The sequence below is a fragment of the Dendropsophus ebraccatus genome, chromosome 8 (genome assembly GCF_027789765.1).
Source record: "Dendropsophus ebraccatus isolate aDenEbr1 chromosome 8, aDenEbr1.pat, whole genome shotgun sequence".
Classification (NCBI taxonomy): domain Eukaryota; kingdom Metazoa; phylum Chordata; class Amphibia; order Anura; family Hylidae; genus Dendropsophus; species Dendropsophus ebraccatus.
In genome coordinates, this window is record NC_091461.1 from 113,558,136 (window position 1) to 113,580,287 (window position 22,152).

General features: G+C 44.7%; 1 protein-coding gene across 1 annotated transcript in view; it reads right to left on the bottom strand.

Annotated features, from left to right (window-relative positions):
* The window catches only part of PIGK (phosphatidylinositol glycan anchor biosynthesis class K), a 98,261-nt gene that overhangs the window by 46,774 nt on the left and 29,335 nt on the right, over positions 1 to 22,152 (bottom strand). The window contains exon 10 of the mRNA XM_069979448.1: positions 9,397 to 9,475. Within this exon, the coding sequence (XP_069835549.1) occupies positions 9,397 to 9,475 (79 nt within the window). The remainder of the gene's footprint in view (positions 1 to 9,396; positions 9,476 to 22,152) is intronic.

The following is a 22,152-nucleotide window of genomic DNA, read 5'->3' on the forward strand; positions in this document are numbered from 1 at the left end:
CTTTTTTTTTTTTACTTAAAAAGGAGAATTCCAGTTTTTAAAATTTTTTTCTTTTTTTCAATTTACAAATGAAATTCACACAAAACGCAGAGTTAGTCAGTTTAACATTTAACAACGTTAAGTATCTCCCAATGATTATGACTTACACGTTTTCTCTCTTTAATAGGAAGTAAATTAAAAATTCTACTGGTTTCCCATTACTGGAGGGCAGAGCATTGTGGGAGCTCAGACGACACAGGCATTGCTCCCCTAATTCTGGTTAACACTTTCCTGTCAGCCATACACATTTCTACTGCAATAGATGCTGCTCCAGAGTGACCTCGACATCAGTGTATTACTGACCTTTGGTTATGAAGGGGTTAAAGAGGTAATATATAAGGGGTATTACAGCGAATAAAATAATTTTTTAAACTTTTCATCATAAAGTTTTTATGCATTCACTGGCAGCAGTAAGAATATGGCCCCTCTGCTGCCACCTATGGCTGTGCTAGAAACTGCAGGGCTGTACAAGCCCTGGTCTAAGCAGAGATAAGTTGGAATCAAGAACAGCACTCTCTCTCTCTCTCACTCTTTGTTGGGGGTCTCAGCACTCTCTCTCTTTGGTCGGGGTCTCAGCACTCTAAACTTCAGGCATGTTTCTATATTATGTAAAAATTGTATGTATTCAACTTTTAACTTTCAGTCTCTATGTCTATGATCAACTTCAAGGGGTATTGCAAGATAAAACTAATTTGGGTAGGGGACAAGTAAGAGATATCAGGGGGTCTGACCTCCATAACCCCCCCCCCCCCCCCAAGCAATCTCCATATCGGTCTGCGGCTCCTTTGTTTTAAATACAGTTGCGAACCTGCGGTTCTATTGATTATTCATAAGAATAATAGATAATTATAACTTGCCGCACAAAAGATGCAATTGACCGATAAAATACCGTTTTCTCGTCATCTGATCGCTGGTCCATCTACATAGGCCAATGGTTTTTCCTATAAAGGCTTCTTTGCCCGATAGGCCTTATGACTACCTGTGTCTTTGAGAAATCTTGCCATGTCAAGACAACTTAAATTGCTGAAGACAAATAGTCAGCTTGGCTCGCTATTTTTGTAACTGTCAAAATGTCAAAAAATGTGAGAACCGTCAGATTTTTGCCATGTATTTTACAACATATTATCCCTCTGGAAAAGCACATGACCTTAAAAGTGGTCGGTTTCTTCCAGCAGCAGCACTACACCTTCCCGTGACCAAAACACAACGCACAGACAGGTGTGATGCTGTTTCTGGATGAAAGCGGCCATATGTAGACCTCCTTTCCACAATCCCATTGGAAGACCCCATTGAAGCCCCCCCCCCCCAGCTTGAATGAGCTGATAACAGAAAACAATAGTTGTAATCTCTACGATAAGATCCCTTTAATTGGCGCGCAAAGCAGATGAAAGAACATATAAACAAAACACGGAATAAAACATAAAAGCATTATCCCCGGGAACAATCCAACGTGACGTAGCCAGAGACTGTCCAAGGGTATATTGAACAATCTTCAATGACAATGAATATCCAAAGGGCATCCGGCACCACTGCGACGTGTGATAAGTTCCATTATCTCCGCTCATCACACGCGGTACATTGGCCTCCGGCCACCGGTGAAGTTAATTAACCTAATTCCCCAACCTTTGCCTGTATCCATTACAGAACCAACAGCAAGCGTAGCGAGAACACAGAGCCGCAGCGTGCGCCTCTACCGGAGATTGTGCTGCCGATATGACATCACAGGAGATGGACGTGACACAGCGGCCGCTCAGAGCTAGACTACATCAGATCAGCGGATCCACAAGGAGCAGATCAAGAGATAAACCTGTCTGTGATGACACCTGACGGATTATGGTTTATTGGACATGTCTGAAGGGCAACTTCACCTCTGATCATCATTTTACACATATAATTATATGAGTAACTTTATCAATACATTACTAATCCTGAGTTACATCCTATACTATACTGCAGAGCTGCACTCACTATTCTGCTAGTAAGGTCACTGTGTACATACATTACATTACTGATCCTGAGTTACATCCTGTATTATACTCCAGAGCTGCACTCACAATTCTGCTAGTAAGGTCACTGTGTACATACATTACATTACTAATCCTGTACTGATCCTCAGTTACATGCTGTATTATACTCCAAAACTCCACACACTATTCTGCTGCGGATGTCAATGTACTTGTGCACATACACAGTGACCCCACCAGCAGAATAGTGAGTGCAGCTCTGGAGTATAATACAGGATGTAACTCAGGATCAGTAATGTAATGTATGTACACAGTGACCCCATTAGCAGAATATTGTGTACAGATCTGGAGTATAATACAGGATGTAACTCAGGATCAGTACAGGATCAGTAATGTAATGTATGTACACAGTGACCACACCAGCAGAATAGTGAGTGCAGCTCTGGAGTATAATACAGGATGTAACTCAGGATCAGTAATGTAATGTATGTACACAGTGACCCCATTAGCAGAATATTGTGTACAGATCTGGAGTATAATACAGGATGTAACTCAGGATCAGTACAGGATCAGTAATGTAATGTATGTACACAGTGACCCCATCAGCAGAATATTGAGTACAGCTCTGGAGTATAATACAGGATGTAACTCAGGAACAGTACAGTAGACAGTGAGCGCAGCTCTGGAGTATAAGGCTTTAACTTGAAGATTAATAAAGGCTGTATACATTGACTCTTTACACTAGTCTGTAAATGATCCTGCAGATTGATGACCAGACACCTGCCGCCTCTCAGCTGTGGGGATACTACATCTCCCAGCATGCCCACACCCCCGCAGACAGGGCAGACTCCCAGCCGCAGGCTATCTATAGCAAAAAGCAGCACAATTCCAGCAAAACTATTAGACTGGGGTTATCACTAAATCATGGGAAGAACAATTGCTGTGGTGTTATGTACGCACCCATGACCGTTTCATATTTATTCCTGTTATTTGCTACGCTGCGGTGGGCTCATATATCACCCCCTATCTCTCCTGCGGGTGTGTGGTGCCCACTCTTGGCATTAATACAAGTTGACTCTGTGCAGGTTCTAAATCACTTTTTTCTATGGTGATAGTGCGGCTGACTTATTGCACCTGTCTCCAGTCTCCATAAATCACACCAATTGCTCAAAAGCTGCTTAAATAGTGAGCAGGACAATTTGTGCTGCATGGAAGAGAATAGAGATTGCAATAAGGGGATATTTATGCTCCATACCAAAACCTTGTAATACAGCGAGGGCTACAACATTAGAGATTCACAGGGAGGGACCAGGATAACTTAACCCCTTGGCGACCACCACTACGCTTCCTATGGTGGTTTTCATCATGCTAATATGAATTATACACTTCAGGAATAGAGAAACATGAGGCCCCAATGCTGAGCGGAAGGGGTGACTATCTCTGATCTCGGCCATGTAACCCCCTAGATGCTTCAGAAAGTCACGTGGCATCTAAGTGGATTTAGGGGCAGGAGGCAACCCTGTAACTTCCATACACAGTCATTCCCCTGTCCCCATGGGAGGTCAATCATTCTGCTGTCCAGAACTCCAGGACTGTCATATATGGACCCTGCCAGAGGACTGTCACACTGCAGTATGTAAGTAAAGGGCTCTTTTCACTGGCCAATTATCGGCACAAGTAAAAGTGACAGCGAGGGAGGGTGAAAACACTAGATCGTCGACTGATCGCATCTTTCGAGCTAGCTTTAAAGTGTCACTGTCGTTTGAATTTTTTTCGCAGAAATCAATAGTCCAGGCGATTTTAAGAAACTTTGTAGTTGGGTTTATTAGGCAAATATGCCATTATCTGCATTTAGGTCCCCCCCCTCCTCCCTCTTTTCTCTCATTCACCGCTCATTAATCAGAAAATCTCGACTTTTTTACATCAGTCGAGCCCTGTCTGTTCTATGGAGGGAGATTAGTCGCCAGCAGAGAACAAAGGATTACACAGTGGGACCTGTATAAAAGCCGGTATTCAGAGGTCAGTGCTGACTTCAGAGGAGATAGCCGGTGATGTAGCTGTAAATTAACTCTTTGTTGTCCTGTTTTGGTGCCTCATCTCCCTCCACCCCTCCCCTCTCCATAAAAGAACCATGAAGGGGGGAGAGCTTCAAACTGCTTTTCCATGATAATAAACCCAATTACAAAGTTTCTTAAAGGGGTACCCCGGCCCCGCCGTATTTTTCAGATAATGCCAAGGAGGGGGTGGTTATGGATGCCGGAGGTGACTTACCTCCCCGGTTCCAGCGTCTGGTCTCTGATTGCGGCGCCCCGTTCCCCCGTCCCACAAGCGCTTTATGGTCTGAGCTGCCGCACGAAATGTGACGTCTCCAGGCAGCTCAGCCATTCAGCAGCCGAGGCGGGACTCCGCTACGACTGCCGAATGGCTGAGCTGCCTGGAGACGTCACATCTCGTGCGGCAGCTCAGACCAGGAAGCGGCCGGGGGACGGGGGGGACAAGGCACAGTGATCTGGGACCCGGCGCTGGAACTGGGGAGGTAAGTCACCTCCGGCATCCATAACCACCCCCTCCCCGGGCCGGAGTACCCCTTTAAAATCGCCTGTACTATTGATTTCTGCAAAAAATTTAAACGACAGTGACACTTTAAGGTGTTAGACTTTTGGTCCCCATAGACTTCAGAAAGAAGAGCCTCATCATTTAATGAGAGATATCTGGCCGATGTTCATTCAGCATTAGAGGTGAGACAGTCTACTGTAAATCTAATGGATCAGCCATCATCTAGTGTAAAAAAAAAAAAAAAAAAGTCATTCTGCTTCCCAAGCGTTCTGATTCATCAGAAATCGAGCACTTGGAAAGTTCTCTTCAATACAACGACAACCCTTCATTTGATTTGCAGAATCCTAATGTAGATTTGCTCATCTATATAAAGCATATGATCAGATACACTGAATTTTGACATCCTATGGGGATTCTACGCCCTTTTCCTATAGAACACATGCATGTTCAGCCAAAGTGAGTGTGCACATGTACAGAAAGTCTGTTTGGTAAAATAAGTATCCAACCAATGGCTATTGAAAAGGTATGGCTACCTATAAGCTAGATAGTACAGCTAACTTCTCTAATACTCCCAAAAGCAAATGCCACTACCAAATCCTTGAGAAATGGGCCTGTTGGAAGAATATTAGGCAGCCCCATACACATTACATGGGCTGCTAGTTGAGTTAATGTAAATCGACTCTTTACCCAACTCTGTGTCAAATTGTCGTGGCCTAGAGTGTCTATGCCCTAGGCCTGCACCGTATCTCCGGCGGGAAGGAGAGGTGGAGAAGTGGTGCAGGCCTAGGGCATAGACACTCTAGGCCACGACAATTTGACACAGGGCTGAAAGTAGTTTTTTTTGTTTTTAGGACAATAACTGCATTTCCTGCCAAACGGACCCCAGGACAGATCTTGAAAAAAAAAGCTGCTATCTGACGGTACAAGCGGTTTTAAGGGGGGGGGACCCTTTAAGACTGATGCCTTGTTGTCTCCATATCTCCCATAGACGTCATCGCAGGTTAACAAGCAGTACTCACCAAGTCTTCAAGCCGGCCAAGTAATCCGGGAATTATTTAAGTCCTCTCCATTGGGATATTGCGGCTATCAGTATGTTCTGGAGCCCCAGAGCCTTCTATCATTTTGCTGGTTGATATATTTCTGCAACTATTTTTCTCATCTCTTCCACAATTGACTTTAATAGAGGCGTACAGTTCATATTAAAGGGGATGTCTCATTTAGAAAACTCATTTTCTAATACCCTGTTAGAGGAGTCGGGGTTAATAGAGGGGAGGAGGTCACCGCTCAGGACCCTCATCTATTAGTCAGAGGAGAATGACTGCTAAGAGCCTCTCTGGCTATGGAGGACCCGGCACATCTACGACATAGGCTGGGATCACATGCCGCTGTAGTATGACTACTGTTTGCGATGAACATTTTCATAGAAACATTATTTAACATGTTTTTCCCCTTATCCCAACAGCACAGCAATTTACAATAAACTAGGTGTGAAGTGGCTGCGTGGCGCACTACTACTGTAAGTTGCGACCCCTAGCCGTACACGGACAATAGCGTGATGCCTGGCTGGTCTGAGCAAGTATGGATTCTGACAAAACACCGCAATCATTGAACTCAAGGAGATCAGTGACAAAAAAACTAATGAAGTACTCACTCCAGAGTCTCCACTAATACATTGCCCCTATAAATTTAAATACGCAAAAAAAAAGGTCTGTGGAGCCTCAGTTACGAGTCTCAAAACACAGGAATAGCCAGATATTCCTCCTGAGGGCTCCACGGACCTTTTTTTTTTGCATATTTAAATTTATAGGAGGCAATGTATCAGTTGAGACTCTTGAGTGAGTACTCCATTTGATTTTTTGTCCATTTTGATTTTAAGTTCAGTGATTGTTGTGTTTTGTTGGTCTATTTTTCATTGCCCCTGGTAGCAAGCATCCTGTTTCAAACTGATGAGGGGCAAATACCCCGAAACAGCTGTCTGTGGATGGATGCCTGAATTAGCAAGCCCTCGTCATGTCACAATACTCGCCACAGTGTTACACTTTGACTCAAAAGGGGCCAACCTGGTATTTCCCTATTTATGTTCCAATACTCACAACAGAGTGGGACCTAAGGGGCTACCTATCAGGGTGGTGTGGTGAACTCCCCACTGGGAGGCACCCCTTGGCAACAGGCTAGAGATATCTGGCTATCCCGTGTTTTGAGACTCGCAACTGAGGCTCCATGGACCCTTTTTTGCATGTACTGTATGGATTCTGAATAGGAAATGAGGTGGCTTATCTCTGCCAGAGGAAAAGGATCGGGAAAATTGTGTGTTTCCATGTTTCCGCCAACAATCTTCTATGTTTTAAGGTGCCCAAGCACCTTTTATAACTGATTGGGAAAGATTGTTTGTCTGTCAGTTCTGTGTCCCATCCAGAGCCTGTCCTTCATGTACACGTTTGGCAAGGGGAAGCTGCAGCAAGGGATCTCTGACTGCGGCTTATATTTCTCACATCAAAGGGGTGGGGAGGTGATTTTGCATCAAGACCGACCCCTATCATCTGTTCGTGGTGGTTCAGGAGTGCCCCATACACCTTATACTGTGAGCAGAGGGTACAGCCAACAAAGGTAAAAGGGGTATGGGAATCTGTATTCTCACATTAGATTGTGGGACGCTTCAATATCTAATGTCTATGACCAGCGACAAAGGAGTTTTCCCAACTCGCAAATATATCGCCTATCCACAGGATATCCGATCCTGTAATCTCAAGAAGGGGGTCACCGATCCTTCAATTAGAATGGAGATGCGGGTCGTAGTTACTGCTCCATTATTCTCTATGGGCCCCGCTAGAGATAGCCATGTCCAGCATTCTGCTGTCTGTACAACTCCCATAGAGAGTGATTAGTGGCGTAGCGGTAGCTCCATTCTAATGTGAGACTCGATGCCCCCTTCTCGAGATTGCAGGCTAGGGAATCACATTGCAAGTTACAAAAATCCCTTTAAGGGTAGCTTCACAGACACCGTATCGCAGCTGATTTGATCTAAATAACTGAACACATCATCAAATCTGCTGCGGATCCGGGGTGTGTGAAGGCACCCTAAGGTTGGTTGGATGCAAATGTTGCATTGTGGCGCCCCTGTACATAGTAATTCCTAAAATGTTTTGTTTGTACTTCAGTTAATTTTTTCGATTTTCAAATTTTTTTTTTTTGTATAGACCAGAAAGCATTCAAAGATGAAAATATAAAATACAATGAGAGGCGACATTCGGCTATTACAATTCCTTTTCTCCAAATCACCATAAAGTACAATTCCATTCTGTGAGAGGCTTATGTTGTCCGAGAGACAATCCTACGCACTTTAGGTAAAATAAACAAAACCCTTAAAAAAAAAAAAAAAAAAAAAAGTACACACGTATGTCATTATAAGAAAGATACAATTATACTTATATGCATCGTACTTTAGTTGCCATGGAAATGGAATAAAGTTAGGCCATATACTGGGGAAATACGTCTCAACAAAAATGACAAGTTTCACTTGTTTTATAAGGCATCTTCACGTAAGCGTCATATTAGGGATTAGGCTCTGAAGCTGCTGATCCCTCTAAGGGTGAACGCAAAAATGGTAACTGGGCTTTGCCATTTTGATGCCAAAAATTGTGCTTAATGACTTATGTCCTGATCCAGAGTTACATCCTGTTTTATACTCCAGAGCTGCACTCACTATTCTGCTGGTGGGGTCACTGTGTACATACATTACATTACTTATGCTGTACTGATCCCGAGCTACATCCTGTATTATACTGCAGAGCTGCACTCACTATTCTGCTGGTGGGGTCACTGAGGATCAGTAATGTAATGTATGTACACAGTGACCTCACCAGCTAAATAGTAAGTGCAGCTCTAGAGTATAATACAGGATATAACTCAGGATCAGTAATGTAATGTATGTACACAATGACCTCACCAGCAGAATAGTGAGTGCAGCTCTGGAGAGTAATACAGGATGTAACTCAGGATCAGTACAGGATAAGTAATGTAATATATGTACTTAGTGACCCCACCAGCTAAATAGTGAGAGCAGCTCTGGGGTATAATACAGGATGTAACTCAGGGTCAGTACAGGATAAGTAATGTAATATATGTATGTACAGAGTTACATCCTGTATTATAATCCAGAGCTGCACTCACTATTCTGCTGGTTGGGTCACTGTGTACATACATTACATTACTTATGCTGTACTGATCCTGAGCTACATCCTGTATTATACCTCAGAGCTGCACTCACTATTCTGCTGGTGGGGTCATCGTGTACATACATTACAGCTCTGGAGTATAATTCAGGATGTAACTCAGGGTCAGTACAGGATAAGTAATGTAATATATGTATGTACAGAGTTACATCCTGTATTATAATCCAGAGCTGCACTCACTATTCTGCTGGTTGGGTCACTGTGTACATACATTACATTACTTATGCTGTACTGATCCTGAGCTACATCCTGTATTATACCTCAGAGCTGCACTCACTATTCTGCTGGTGGGGTCATCGTGTACATACATTACAGCTCTGGAGTATAATTCAGGATGTAACTCAGGGTCAGTACAGGATAAGTAATGTAAAATATGTATGTACAGAGTTACATCCTGTATTATAATCCAGAGCTGCACTCACTATTCTGCTGGTGGGGTCACTGTGTACATACATTACATTACTTAGTACCATGGTCTGACACAGTACATGTCACAGCAGAGAAAAGCATATACTGCAGAAAAATGGGTGGAAGGGACAAACTCTAAGTGAAATCTTCCAGTAATGGACTGAGCCCTAATCAGCAAATCCAGATTGCATCAATACCTGATGTATAATCTCAGATACGGGTAGCTGGTTGGCGTAGGTCACCAGGTCAGTCATCGGAGACTCCTCAGGAAAATCCCTGGAATAAAAAGAATGGCGATGAGTAAAGAGGCAACAATCAGAATATACGGAATAATGTATTTGCATAACTAATAAATCTCAGAATATTGATGATGTTAGAATTCTTCCCACGGGCGCACGGAACGCTATGTAAATATTGCATGGGAAACTTAAATCCTCCTTCGTTTTTCCGAAGATCAAAGAGGCGTGCGAAAATCCATTGCCTGTATCCTATCCACAGATCAAAGAGAGCCAAACAGTCTGCTCATCAATACTCGGGGTAATGGAGAGGAATGTGAAATGCTTAGGATACAATATGCTATGTGTAATAGGTCATGAGTCTCCATGGTAACAGACTACGAGCGCTGTATGTAGTCGAAGAGTACCAGTCATAAAAAAAAATAACCTTTGATGTCATGACCCTCTGTGATTGGGAGATATAGCCAGAAGATGGATGCAGCCCTAGGGCTGCCAGGAAAGCATGGCTGCAGTCTGTGGCTGTATCCCACATTGTCCAGGACTCCCTTTGGGAGGCATCCAACTTCTGCAGCCGCAGGGAGTCAAATGCAGAGCGTTCAGGTTCAGAGAATGTTGCCGAACCAGGACGGTTTGACAGGTCCACTCAACATTACTGCAGGGCTCCAGACTAAAAAATTTACCTGGGAGCCATTGGCTCCTAACCTGAAAAATTTAGGCGCCAAATAGAATATTTGGTCGCCAACATTTTAAACCATGTAAAATTAATGTTATGTTAAATGGGACTTACTGTGTGCAGAGGCCGCGGCAGCATCCTCCTCCTTTAGATCCTTTCTTTTCTTAGTTTGTATATGGTTGTCAAGTTGCAAGTTTCCATGTTGAACGTTTTCAGTCTGACTCAGTACTTCAGCCTCACTTGGCTAGCCTTCTAATGAGGCTTACTCTTCTGAACTTGAACTTAAAGGGAACCTGTCGACCCCCGTGCCAGGGTGACAGGCTCCCAACCCCCCGTTAGAACCCCCTATACTCACCTCATCGCGCCGGGTCCCGCTTCTGAAGATGGTCGGGTCACGGAGATCTCAGCCGCTGCAGCCCGGCGTGCGCTGAGAGATGAGTCCAACGCTCATAGAGAATGACGGGAGAGTCCAGTGCTCCGTCATTCTCTATGAGCGTTGGACTCATCTCTCAGTGTGCGCGCCGGGCTGCAGCGGCTGAGATCTCCGTGACCCGACCATCTTCAGAAGCGGGACCCGGCGCGATGAGGTGAGTATAGGGGGCTCTAACGGGGGGTTGGGAGCCTGTCACCCCGGCACCGGGGGTGACAGGTTCCCTTTAAAAGCTTGCGACAGTCTATACATACTGAGCTAGACTTATGACTGCAGCCATAGTGACCCCCCACAAGATGTGTATATAGATAGATATATCTCTCACCTAGTGACTAATGCAAGTGACCCCCTACAATACAGACACCTGGTAATAATTGTGCATATATCTATCTCCCAGTGTCTGCAGCCAGTTTGCCCTACACTTATAGATGGCCCCCTCCCCTTATAGATGACCCCCTCCTTTTATAGATGACCCCCTCTACCCCCATTATAGATGCCCCCTCCTCCCCCCCATTATAGATGCCCCCTCCTCCCCCCCATTATAGATGCCCCCTCCTCCCCCCCATTATAGATGCCCCCTCTCCCCCCCCTTATAGATACCCCCTCCCCTTATAGATGCCCCCTCTCCCCCCCATTATAGATGCCCCCTCTTCTCCCCCCCTTATAGATGACCCCCTCCCCTTATAGATGGCCCCCTCTCCCCCCCCATTATAGATGCCCCCTCTTCTCCCCCCTTATAGATACCCCCTCCCCTTATAGATGCCCCCTCTCCCCCCCCCATTATAGATGCCCCCTCTTCTCCCCCCCTTATAGATACCCCCTCCCCTTATAGATGCCCCCTCTCCCCCCCCCATTATAGATGCCCCCTCTCCCCCCCCCCATTATAGATGCCCCCTCTTCTCCCCCCCTTATAGATACCCCCTCCCCTTATAGATGGCCCCCTCTCCCCCCCTTGAAGATGGCCCCTCTTCTCCCCCCATTATAGATGCCCCCCCCCCCCCTTTCCTCTATGCTAAGCAATATTTAAAAAAAAACAAACACACAAACTCACCTGACAACCCGCTCCCCCGGCGATCCTCTTCTTCTTCGGACGCTGTCCCCGGCTGATGCGCGGCTGCCGGGGGTGTCCCATCCTATCCCCGGCAGCGCGGCGCGTCCGTGTACGCCGGGGCTGTGACTTCTGACACAGGAAGCGTCTCTGACGCGCGCTTCCTGTGCCGGAAGTCAGGGCCCCAGGCAGCTCACTGACGCGCCGCGCTGCCGAGGATAGGACGGGACACCCCCGGCAGCCGCGTATCAGCCGAGCATCTTAAAGAGACAGCGCGCCGCCGCCGGGGCCAGTCGCAAATGGCGCCCAGATTAATAAATCTGGGCGCCATTTGCAAAATGTCAGTCGCATTGGCGACCATTTTGGTCACCATCTGGAGCCCTGTTACTGATAAGGCTAGGTTCACACTGCGTTTTCAGCATCCGTTTAACGCATCCGTTTTTTGCAAAAAACGCATGAAAAACGGATTGCAAAAAACGGATTCATTTGTGTGCATCCGTTTTTACATTGACTTCCATTATAAAAAAAAAAACGGATCCGTTTTTTTTGACGGACCAAAACGGACAAAGAAACGTTGCTGACCCTATTTTTCTGGACGTTAAAAAAAAACGGATCCGTTAAACGGATGCTGAAAACGCAGTGTGAACCTAGCCTAACCCATAAGCAACTGCAAATTTTGGCAGAACATGTAGGAAGCCATTTGCCACTGTGTAAAAAAAAATAAAATCAACTGGTGGCAGCTTTGCAAATTAATTTAATAAATGGGAGTCTTCCAGTACTTATTAGCTGCTGTATGCCCTGCAGGAAGTCGTGTATTCTTTCCAGTCTGACACAGTGCGCTCTGCTGCCACCTCTGTCCATGTCAGGAACTGTCTAGAGCAGGAGAGGGGTTTTTTTTTCAACTAATCTGGACAGTTCCTGCCATGGACAGAAAGCATGGTGTCAGACTGGAAAGGATACACCACTTTCTGCAGGACATACAACAGCTGATAAGTACTGGAAGACTTGTGTTTTTTTTGTTTTTTTAACAAAAGTCATTTACAAATCTGTTTATCTTTATGATACCAGTTGATTTAAACAAACATTTTTAACCTCTAAAAATCCTTTCAAGTGTGGAGTCACATACAGCAGAAATTATGGCAATTGTCCCACTTGTCTCAAATGACCATTTATATGGATGGAAGGTTGTGTGCAATATAGATTTATACAGTTATGTTTCTTTCATGGGGACATTTACCCAGTAACATAATCCTCTAAAACCAGCAAATAAAAACACACAGATCCTATACGCCAGCTCGGAGATAGGGGAACAGATGAAGAACACGGGTTCAGCATCAGCAGCTGCCAAGCGTGCGGTCACTACACACGACCCGCTCCTCACATGGCTCCTGGCATTTCACAAGTTACTAAGTAACAGCTGGTTATTGGGGAAAAAATATGTCAAAACTTAATGTGGCTGCAAAGAAGCTGCAAAAACATCGAATAAAACGAGATAAAAATATGTCACATAAGCTAACACATCCATCGCTGCAGTCTGGTGCTTAACGCTGCTGCGGGCAGAGAGATAATGCAGGAGTCAGATCTATAGCAGCTTGTGTTTGGGAATACAGAAACTTCATTCCCGCGTTTTATTGTATCCGTTACTGGGAAAGCAGGATGGCAAGCAATATGGTGACTGTTAGGATTCCTGCAGGGGATGGACACAGCGGAAACCTTTATATATGTTAGAGGAGGAAGAAGGGAAAGGGGGGATATGATGGAAACCTTTATATATGTTACAGGAGGAAGAAGGGAAAGGGGGGACATGATGGAAACCTTTATATATGTTACAGGAGGAAGAATGGAAAGGGAGGCATGATGGAAACCTTTATATATGTTACAGGAGTAAGAAGGGAAAGGGGGGACATGAAGGAAACCTATATATATATGTTACAGGAGGAAGAAGGGAAAGGGGGGGGCATGATGGAAACCTTTATATATGTTACAGAAGGAAGAAGGGAAAGGGGGACATGATGGAAACCTTTATATATGTTACAGGAGGAAGAAGGGAAAGGGGGGACATGAAGGAAACCTATATATATATGTTACAGGAGGAAGAAGGGAAAGGGGGGGGCATGATGGAAACCTTTATATATGTTACAGGAGGAAGAAGGGAAAGGGGGACATGATGGAAACCTTTATATGTGTTACAGAAGGAAGAAGGGGGGGGGGACATGATAGAAACCTTTATATAGGTTACAGGAGGAAGAAGGGAAAGGGGGGACATGATAGAAACCTTTATATAGGTTACAGGAGGAAGAAGGGAAAGGGGGGACATGATTGAAACCTTTATATATGTTACAGGAGGAAGAAGGAAAAGGGGACATGATGGAAACCTTTATATTTAACAGGAGGAAGAAGGGGAACAGGGGCATGATGGAAACCTTATATATGTTACATAAGGGAAAGGAGGACATGATGGAAACCTTTATACACAGACAGGGAATAAACCAAGCACAAGAACAAGAGGCACCATTTGAGGTTATTAGAAGAAAGATCAGAAGCACCATGAGAAAATATAACTATGCTGAAAGAGTAGTAGATGCTTTGAACAAACATCCAGCAGATGTGGTAGGTAAATCTACAGTAACTGAATGTAAACCTGCCTGGTAAATACATATATCTATCCTAAGACACTAAGACAGACAATATTATAAAGGGCTTTTTCTGCCATCAATCGTCTAGCCATTTGCATCATCATCCTCCTCCTCATCATCATAGAGAGTAAACACTGAGCCCCATCAGAGATTAGAGATGAGCTCGGCACATTCAGATTTAGAGGATTAGCAAGTGCTGAGAATTGTACAAGATGATTATCGGTGCAGATGAGACGACACCCAGCGCAGCGCCCGTCTATTTGCTCGGCTAATCTGGATATGATATCATTGGGAATGTGAAGGGCCGATACCTCAGCGGCCGTGACTTTTTTTCTTTCATTCCTCGTAAGCCTGGTCTTTTCGGCTGAGAAGTTGCGCACTCTTTTTTTTCTCCCTTTTTCTGATATCACACTGTAACAAAATGGATCTAACTTTTTATAAGCTGTTTCTCCATGAAGAAACCAAGAAAAGTGTTCAGAGCTGCAGTAAGTGAGGGGCCGCAATATATGTTCCCAGACAGCGGGAGCGCCTCGAGTACCGGAGCGGAGAGGAGGCTGCCTGTGATGAATGGACCTCGTCTCCGCAGCTTTTACCAGACTAAAAGGTTCTGGTTTGTTTATTAGCAGCAACCAAACATTTGGTGCTCAAGAACGAGACCTTCTAATAGCAGCCGGAAATGATCCAAAAAAAAAAAAATTTAAAGGATAACTCCAGCGGTCCTATAAAAAAAATAAAATGCAACAGGTGCACTCACCGATCCCCTAGTTGACACCTTACCTCTTGTCTACACTACTCTTAGCTCCAGATTCAATCTTTTATAAATGATCCCAGTTTTACATCATGGCACCCAGACGGGAAACTACATTTCCCAGCATGCATTGCACCTCTGAGCCAATAGCTGGATACCCACCCCTGTCTTGTAGTATCTGCCCACAACTGGCTCGATAGGCTTCTACTTTGCATAGTAAACAAAGTGGGGAAGATTTATCAAACATGGTGTAAAGTGAAACTGGCCCAGTTGCCCCTAGCAACCAATCAGATTCCACCTTTCATTTTCCAAAGAGTCTGTGAGGAATGAAAGATGGAATCTGATTGGTTGGTAGGGGCAACTGGGCCAGTTTCACTTTACACCATGGTTGATAAATCTCCCCCAGGGGCTAGCCACACCTTGCCTACCATACCGCCATAGTGGAAGCTGCTCTTACAGAACATCTCTTTATTCTGGCACATAAAGAAGGTTCCTGAGTGGCGGACTCCTTCTAGGACATCCATAGGTCACCAACTTAAGACTGACAGGAGTTCATCTCCTTCTCCCTACCATTAACTTATCTGCAAGTGGCCCATTGCCTGTGTAAGTTCTTTTGGATAAAGTGTATTTCATCATATTAGATACTATAAACAGCGCCACTTCATGCATGAGGATGTGGGCAGTATTGCAGCTCAGACATGACAAAAATATCATACGTGGCCACAAACAAGGAGGGAAGAGAGACGTATTTGCCGATCTCATACAACCCCTGGTACATCCGACCTGTAACGCGTTCACACCGGATAAGCAGCTCGCAGATTGGCAAATATTTATCAGACACAACAAGGCTTTCATATGGATAGAAACCCCCCCATGGTATTCTGATGTAGAGCGGGGTGCACTGCCTAATACACTTCAATGGTGGCTGTGCCCATTAATAATATAACACAAGGCAATGAGATCAGTTGGAGGCTTTTCAAGTTTTTCCATCTAAAAAGTGCAATTTTCCCCAAACCGAATGGTGCACGGACTAAATATCAATTTTATAGCTCTGAAAAGAGAGACGGAAATAATTACACAAAGCAAAAGTCACTGTGGGCTGCGATACTGCATAATATCCGTATCCGAAACAGCGGGCAGCGAATTCCAGAAGGTTATACACAGGCGTCTCTTACAGTGAGCTGCCTACGCCTGTACAAGGAGGGCGTCTGCTAATGTGTGTAAGTATATATGTGTGTATACACCTGTACAATGGAGGGCGCTGGTTAATGTGTGTAAGTATATATGTGTATATACGCCTGTACAATGAATGAAGGGCTCTGGCTAATGTGTGTATATACACCTGTACAATGGAGGACGTTGGCTAATGTGTGTATATATACGCCTGTACAATGGAGGGCCCCAGCTATAGTGTGTATATACACCTGTACAATGGAGGACGTCGGCTAATGTGTGTATATATACGCCTGTACAATGAATGAAGGGCTCTGGCTAATGTGTGTATATACGCCTGTACAATGGAGGACGTCGGCTAATGTGTGCATATATACGCCTGTACAATGGAGGGCCCCAGCTATAGTGTGTATATACACCTGTACAATGGAGGGTGCAGGTTAATGTGTGTATATTCGCCTGTACAATGGAGGGCTCTGGATAATGTGTGTATATACACCTGTACAATGGAGGACACTGGCTAATGTGTGTATACACCTGTATAATGGAGGTCGCAAGCTAATGTGTGTATATACACCTGTACAATGGAGGGCACCGGCTAATGTGTGTATATACGCCTGTACAATGGAGGAATCTGGCTAATGCGTGTATATATACACCTGTACAATAGAGGACGCCGTCTAATGTGTGTATACACCTTTACAATGAAGGGCGCTGGCTAATGTGTGTAAGTATTTATGTGTGTATATTCGCCTGTACAATGGAGGGCTCTGGATAATGTGTGTATATACACCTGTACAATGGAGGACACTGGCTAATGTGTGTATATACGCCTGTACAATGGAGGAATCTGGCTAATGCGTGTATATATACACCTGTACAATAGAGGACGCCGGCTAATGTGTGTATACACCTATACAATGAAGGGCGCTGGCTAATGCGTGTATATACACCTGTACAATGGAGGGAGCTGGTAACTTGTGTAAGTATTTGTGTGTGTATACGACTATACAATGGGGGGGCGCCGGCTAATGTTATATACACCTGTATAATGGAGGGCGCTGGTTAATGTGTATATACACCAGTACAATGGAGGACGCTGGTTAACGTGTGTAAGTATTTATGTGTGTATACACCTGTACAATGGAGGGCGCCGGCTAATGTGTGTACGTATTTATGTGTATACGCTTGTACAATGGAAAAATGATTGCCAGAAGAGTACCCGTGCTAAGGAGCATGATTGCTCTATGATGGGTGATACCTGCACTCGCTTTCTTAGTACAGCTTGTGATGCTGCAAGTTTGAGACTCAGGAGTCCTCTATACCAGTGCTTCTCAAACTGTAAGGCGGGCTTCACCAGTGAGGCGCCCCCTAGTTGCTGGTGAGGCGCAGCTTTGGTAGGCAGTTCTCAAGCTGCACAGTTCTTTCCCTGACTGCAACAATCTCTGCTTTAGGAACATTATTGACTCATTTTGTACTTATTTAATGTCATACAGAGATTAGGAGACAAATGGATGGTAGACTGAGCAATAGTTTTTACATTTACATGGACTTTCACCATAGATGGTGAGGCCTCGGCATCCTCCTGATCAGTCTGGGGAGGCCCAGGCATCATTTTGTTGGTTGGGCGAGGCTCCAGTCACTACTCTCTCTCAAGCTCAAGTCTGTGTCTCTCTCTGATTTATGGGGGACAAAATGCAGTTCAGTAGCCCCCTGAGATATAATATACTGTATGAGTATATTTCAGATCTGCTGTGAACATGGCTAGTCTATACAGTGCTCAGGATGAGGTTAGACTGGTTACAGACTACAAACAAACCCATGTGTAGTCTTAGGGCCCTATTACACAGAGATTTATCTGGCAGATTATTGAAGCCAAAGCCAGGAATGGATTCGAAAAGAGGAGAAATCTCAGTCTTTACTTTATGACCTGTTCCCTGTTCCTGGCTCTGGTTGTAAAAATCTGTCAGAAATATCTCTTGGTGTAAAAGGACCCTTAGTCTAGTGTTACTATTAAAGGGGTACTCTGGAGAAAAACATTTTTAGTTTTTTTTTTTTTCAATCAACTTGTATCAGAATGTTATACAGATTTGTTGTGGATTCAACTAATGATCCCAGTATGCTGGGACATCACCGATCCCTGGCTGTGCCCGACATGGCCACACAGCAGGGACTCCCGGCAGAGACTACATTGATAATAGCCGCTCTGCATTTTAAATTTTGGCTCAGTACTTCCTGTAGTACTCCAGGTTCTTACACTAAAGAGCAGAGTAAAAGAAGGAGGAGTGTAGGGGAGCTGCTGAAGGAGGAAGAGAAGGGGTGACAGTGTCACTTTAAGAACAAAGAGATCAGGCATGTTTTAGTGTTCTCACTCCCGAACAGCCTTGCAAGCGTTATTTGGAGCAGAGCTGTAATTCCACACTCAACCTGAGGGCAGACGTGGCGCTGTTTTTGCAAAAAAGCAGACACATTTTTAGATTTCTGGATAAATCCTTGAAAGTCCTTGAAATACTTGCCAGAACACCATTCTACGACCCTAAACTCGCAGTTCCTTCCAGGTACTCAAAAAGTTCCACTTTCCGCAACTCCGCATCAAATAAGCGCTCACGTAAAATGGAACAAAATCAGCATAAAACACTGCGGCCCATACGGTAGCAATAAATTGTAGCTGTATGAATGCGTTTCCCCCAGTCAGTCTGCTCCTCTAATAAACCATAAGGGATGGATTTATACGGTTTTATTGACGCGGTTTGCTTTGGCGCACACGATTTAATGAGGCTGTTTATGGGAATATCTCGGCTTTTAATTAGGCTCCATGCTCAGACGCAAGAGCAAACAAAACACGAGCCGCTCGCCTATACGGGAAGCTGATGCTTTGCGGATATTTCATCGGATAAATTGATTCTTGTGGGATACTTGTGTTTTCTGGAGTGTCGCTGATGATGAACTACTTCTCTACGTATTGAACCATTGAGATTCCAGGTGTCAGGGTCCCCCGACTTCGCCGACAGAATTAAGGGCCTACTTGTAGTAATTCCGTCTGTCACGCGGCGCCTGTGCTCCTCTCTATCAGGATCAATCAGGTCATATGGATTGTGTACAGCGCCACAACATGAAGCCTATACAGTAATCACATGATGTTGACGTATATTTAGAGTATATATTATACTGTATAATTATAGTGGGAGATTTATTAAACATGGAGTAAAGTGAAACTGGCCCAGTTGCCCCTAGCAACCAATCAGATTCCACCTTTCATTCCTCACAGACTCTTTTGAAAATGAAAGGTGGAATCTGATTGGTTGCTATGGGCAACTGAGCCAGTTTCACTTTACACCATGTTTGATAAATCTCCATAGTCTGTATAAAGCTTATATAGAGGTGTGGATTATAACAGAGATGGTACTGCCTCTGTCATACTGCACTCATGCATCATTGATAGATTTGAGAGAGGGAGAATGCAGCTTGAAATCTGAAAGTCAAGATAATGGCCACAGTACTGAGATGTATGGACGCAGCAGAGCTGGGATGAAACAGATGACACTAGAGGAATTCTAATGCTGCGTTTACATGGAGCGATAATTCGCCCAATCGATCGTTTAACGATTTTGAAGCAGCAATTTGGTTTTTATAACGATCAGCGTTTAGACAAATAAATAGTTAGAAAATTCATAAGAAAAATCGTTTTATTGCGATCGTTTTTAAGATCGCTTAAGCCCATCTTTTATATAGGGTGAATCTTTGAAAGACTGTTTACACGAAGCGATCTGCGAATTTTTAGCGAACGATGAACAACCATTTGAGAACATGTTGAAAGATCAAAATGAACGATTTTTCGCTTGTCGCTTGATCGTTTGCTGCGTTTACATGGAACGATTATCGCTCAAATGCGATATTTATTGCGAAAATTCGAACGATAATCGTTCCGTGTAAAGGCAGCATAAGTGTGCAGCATATGGGCAAAAAAATTAAGAAATCTGGGAGTGTTTTTTTTTTTTAATTTTCTTATTATGGGCCACTTTCCTGACTCAATAGTGCAGCAGACCACAATTTAGTATCCCTCAGGTGATACTGGTGCAGCACAAAAGGCACTGCCACAATTATAAAGAAGGGCAATTAGTCATCAGTAGGAGCAATACTTTTTTTTGTATAGGGTATGAAAAAGAAACAAAAAACAAAAGAGGGTCTGTGGAGTCTCAGCTAAGCGTGGGGAATAGCCAGATATCCCTCCTGGGAAGGAAACCTGTTGTCAAAGGATGCCTCCTAGTGGGGAGATCAGAAAAACCACCCTGATACGTAGTCTCTAAGGTCCCACTCGTTTGCAAAAATTAGGACACTAGTAGGGAAATACCAGGGAGGCCCCTTTTGCGTCAAAGTCTAACTCAGTTAAAAGTATTGCGACATGACAAGGGATTACCAAAGCCAGGCATCCATCCACAGACAGCTGTTTTGAGGTATTGCCCCTCGTCAGTGTGGAGTAGGATTCTGGCTAACGGGGGAAATAAATAGCCAGATATCCCTCCTGGGAAGGAAACCTGTTGCTAAGGGGTGCCTCCCAGTGGGGAGATCGCCAATCTACCATGGTATGTAACATCTTAAGTCCCACTGCGTTGCGAGTACTGTGACCAAAGTTTTAGCTAAAAAGTTCTATCACCTACTATAAATGTACTTTCAGATGGGAGGGAAGTCAGAAAACCAAGACTGTTAACCAGAAGAGAGGAAGAGTGATATACTGCCTTGCCTCTAGCGACATGGAAGCACAGCAGTCTCAGCAAGTTCTTCATCTGGGGAGATGACCCAGCGACATGTCTCCGGGAAGATTCAGAATTATACGGTGACTACTCATGGATGTGGTGACTCTCAGTTACAACGCTGAATATAGACGGGCTTATCGATGAGCAAGAGAGATGATTGAACGATAAAGAGACAGAAACAGATGACTCTCTGATGAGGAAGAGAGGGAGACCTGAATGACGGATGAGGACTAGAGGGAGAGCGGACCGATTTACATGGGAGGTAGAGAGATGACTGCATGTAGAGAGAGATAGAGAAGACTGATGGGCAGCATGGTCAGTGTTTGGCACAGTTCTACTTGTGTTTGCGTTGGTTTTCTTTAGGTACTCCGGTTTCCTCCCACATCCCAAATGTACAGATAAGCGAATTTAGATTGTGAGTCCCAACAGGGAAAGGGATCGCTCTGAGCAATGATCAGCTATGCAACGTGCTGCAGGATAAATTAGCACTATGTAAATAAAGGAATTTTTTTTTGGCATGAAAAATCATCTTTTATTGATTTTCCATGAAATTTTCAAGAACCAGGCTGGTGTTTGTCCACACATTTAAATGTATGGATTCTCCCACTAGAATCAATGGGCGCATTGAAATCTGAATGTAAATCTGCATCATAATCCATTGAGATTTCAGATGATGGGTAAATCACTGTCCTGGCAGGCCACAGGAGAAATAAGATAAAATGATTGTTATGGGAGAGATTGAGGGAACGGCTGATGGGCGAGAGAGAACGACTGATGGGCGAGAGAGAGAGAGAGAGAGAGAGAGAGAGAGAGAGAGAGAGGGAGGGAGGGAAGGAACGGCTGATGGGCGCGAGAGAGAGAGAGAGAGAGAGAGAGAGAGAGGGAACGGCTGATGGGCGAGAGAGAGAGAGAGAGGGAACGGCTGATGGGCGAGAGAGAGAGAGGGAACGGCTGATGGGCGAGAGAGAGAGAGAGAGGGAACGGCTGATGGGCGAGAGAGAGAGAGAGAGGGAACGGCTGATGGGCGAGAGAGAGAGAGAGAGGGAACGGCTGATGGGCGAGAGAGAGAGAGAGAGAGGGAACGGCTGATGGGCGAGAGAGAGAGAGAGGGAACGGCTGATGGGCGAGAGAGAGAGAGAGGGAACGGCTGATGGGCGAGAGAGAGAGAGAGGGAACGGCTGATGGGCGAATGAGAGAGGGAACGGCTGATGGGCGAGAGAGAGGGAACGGCTGATGGGCGAGAGAGATGACTGAC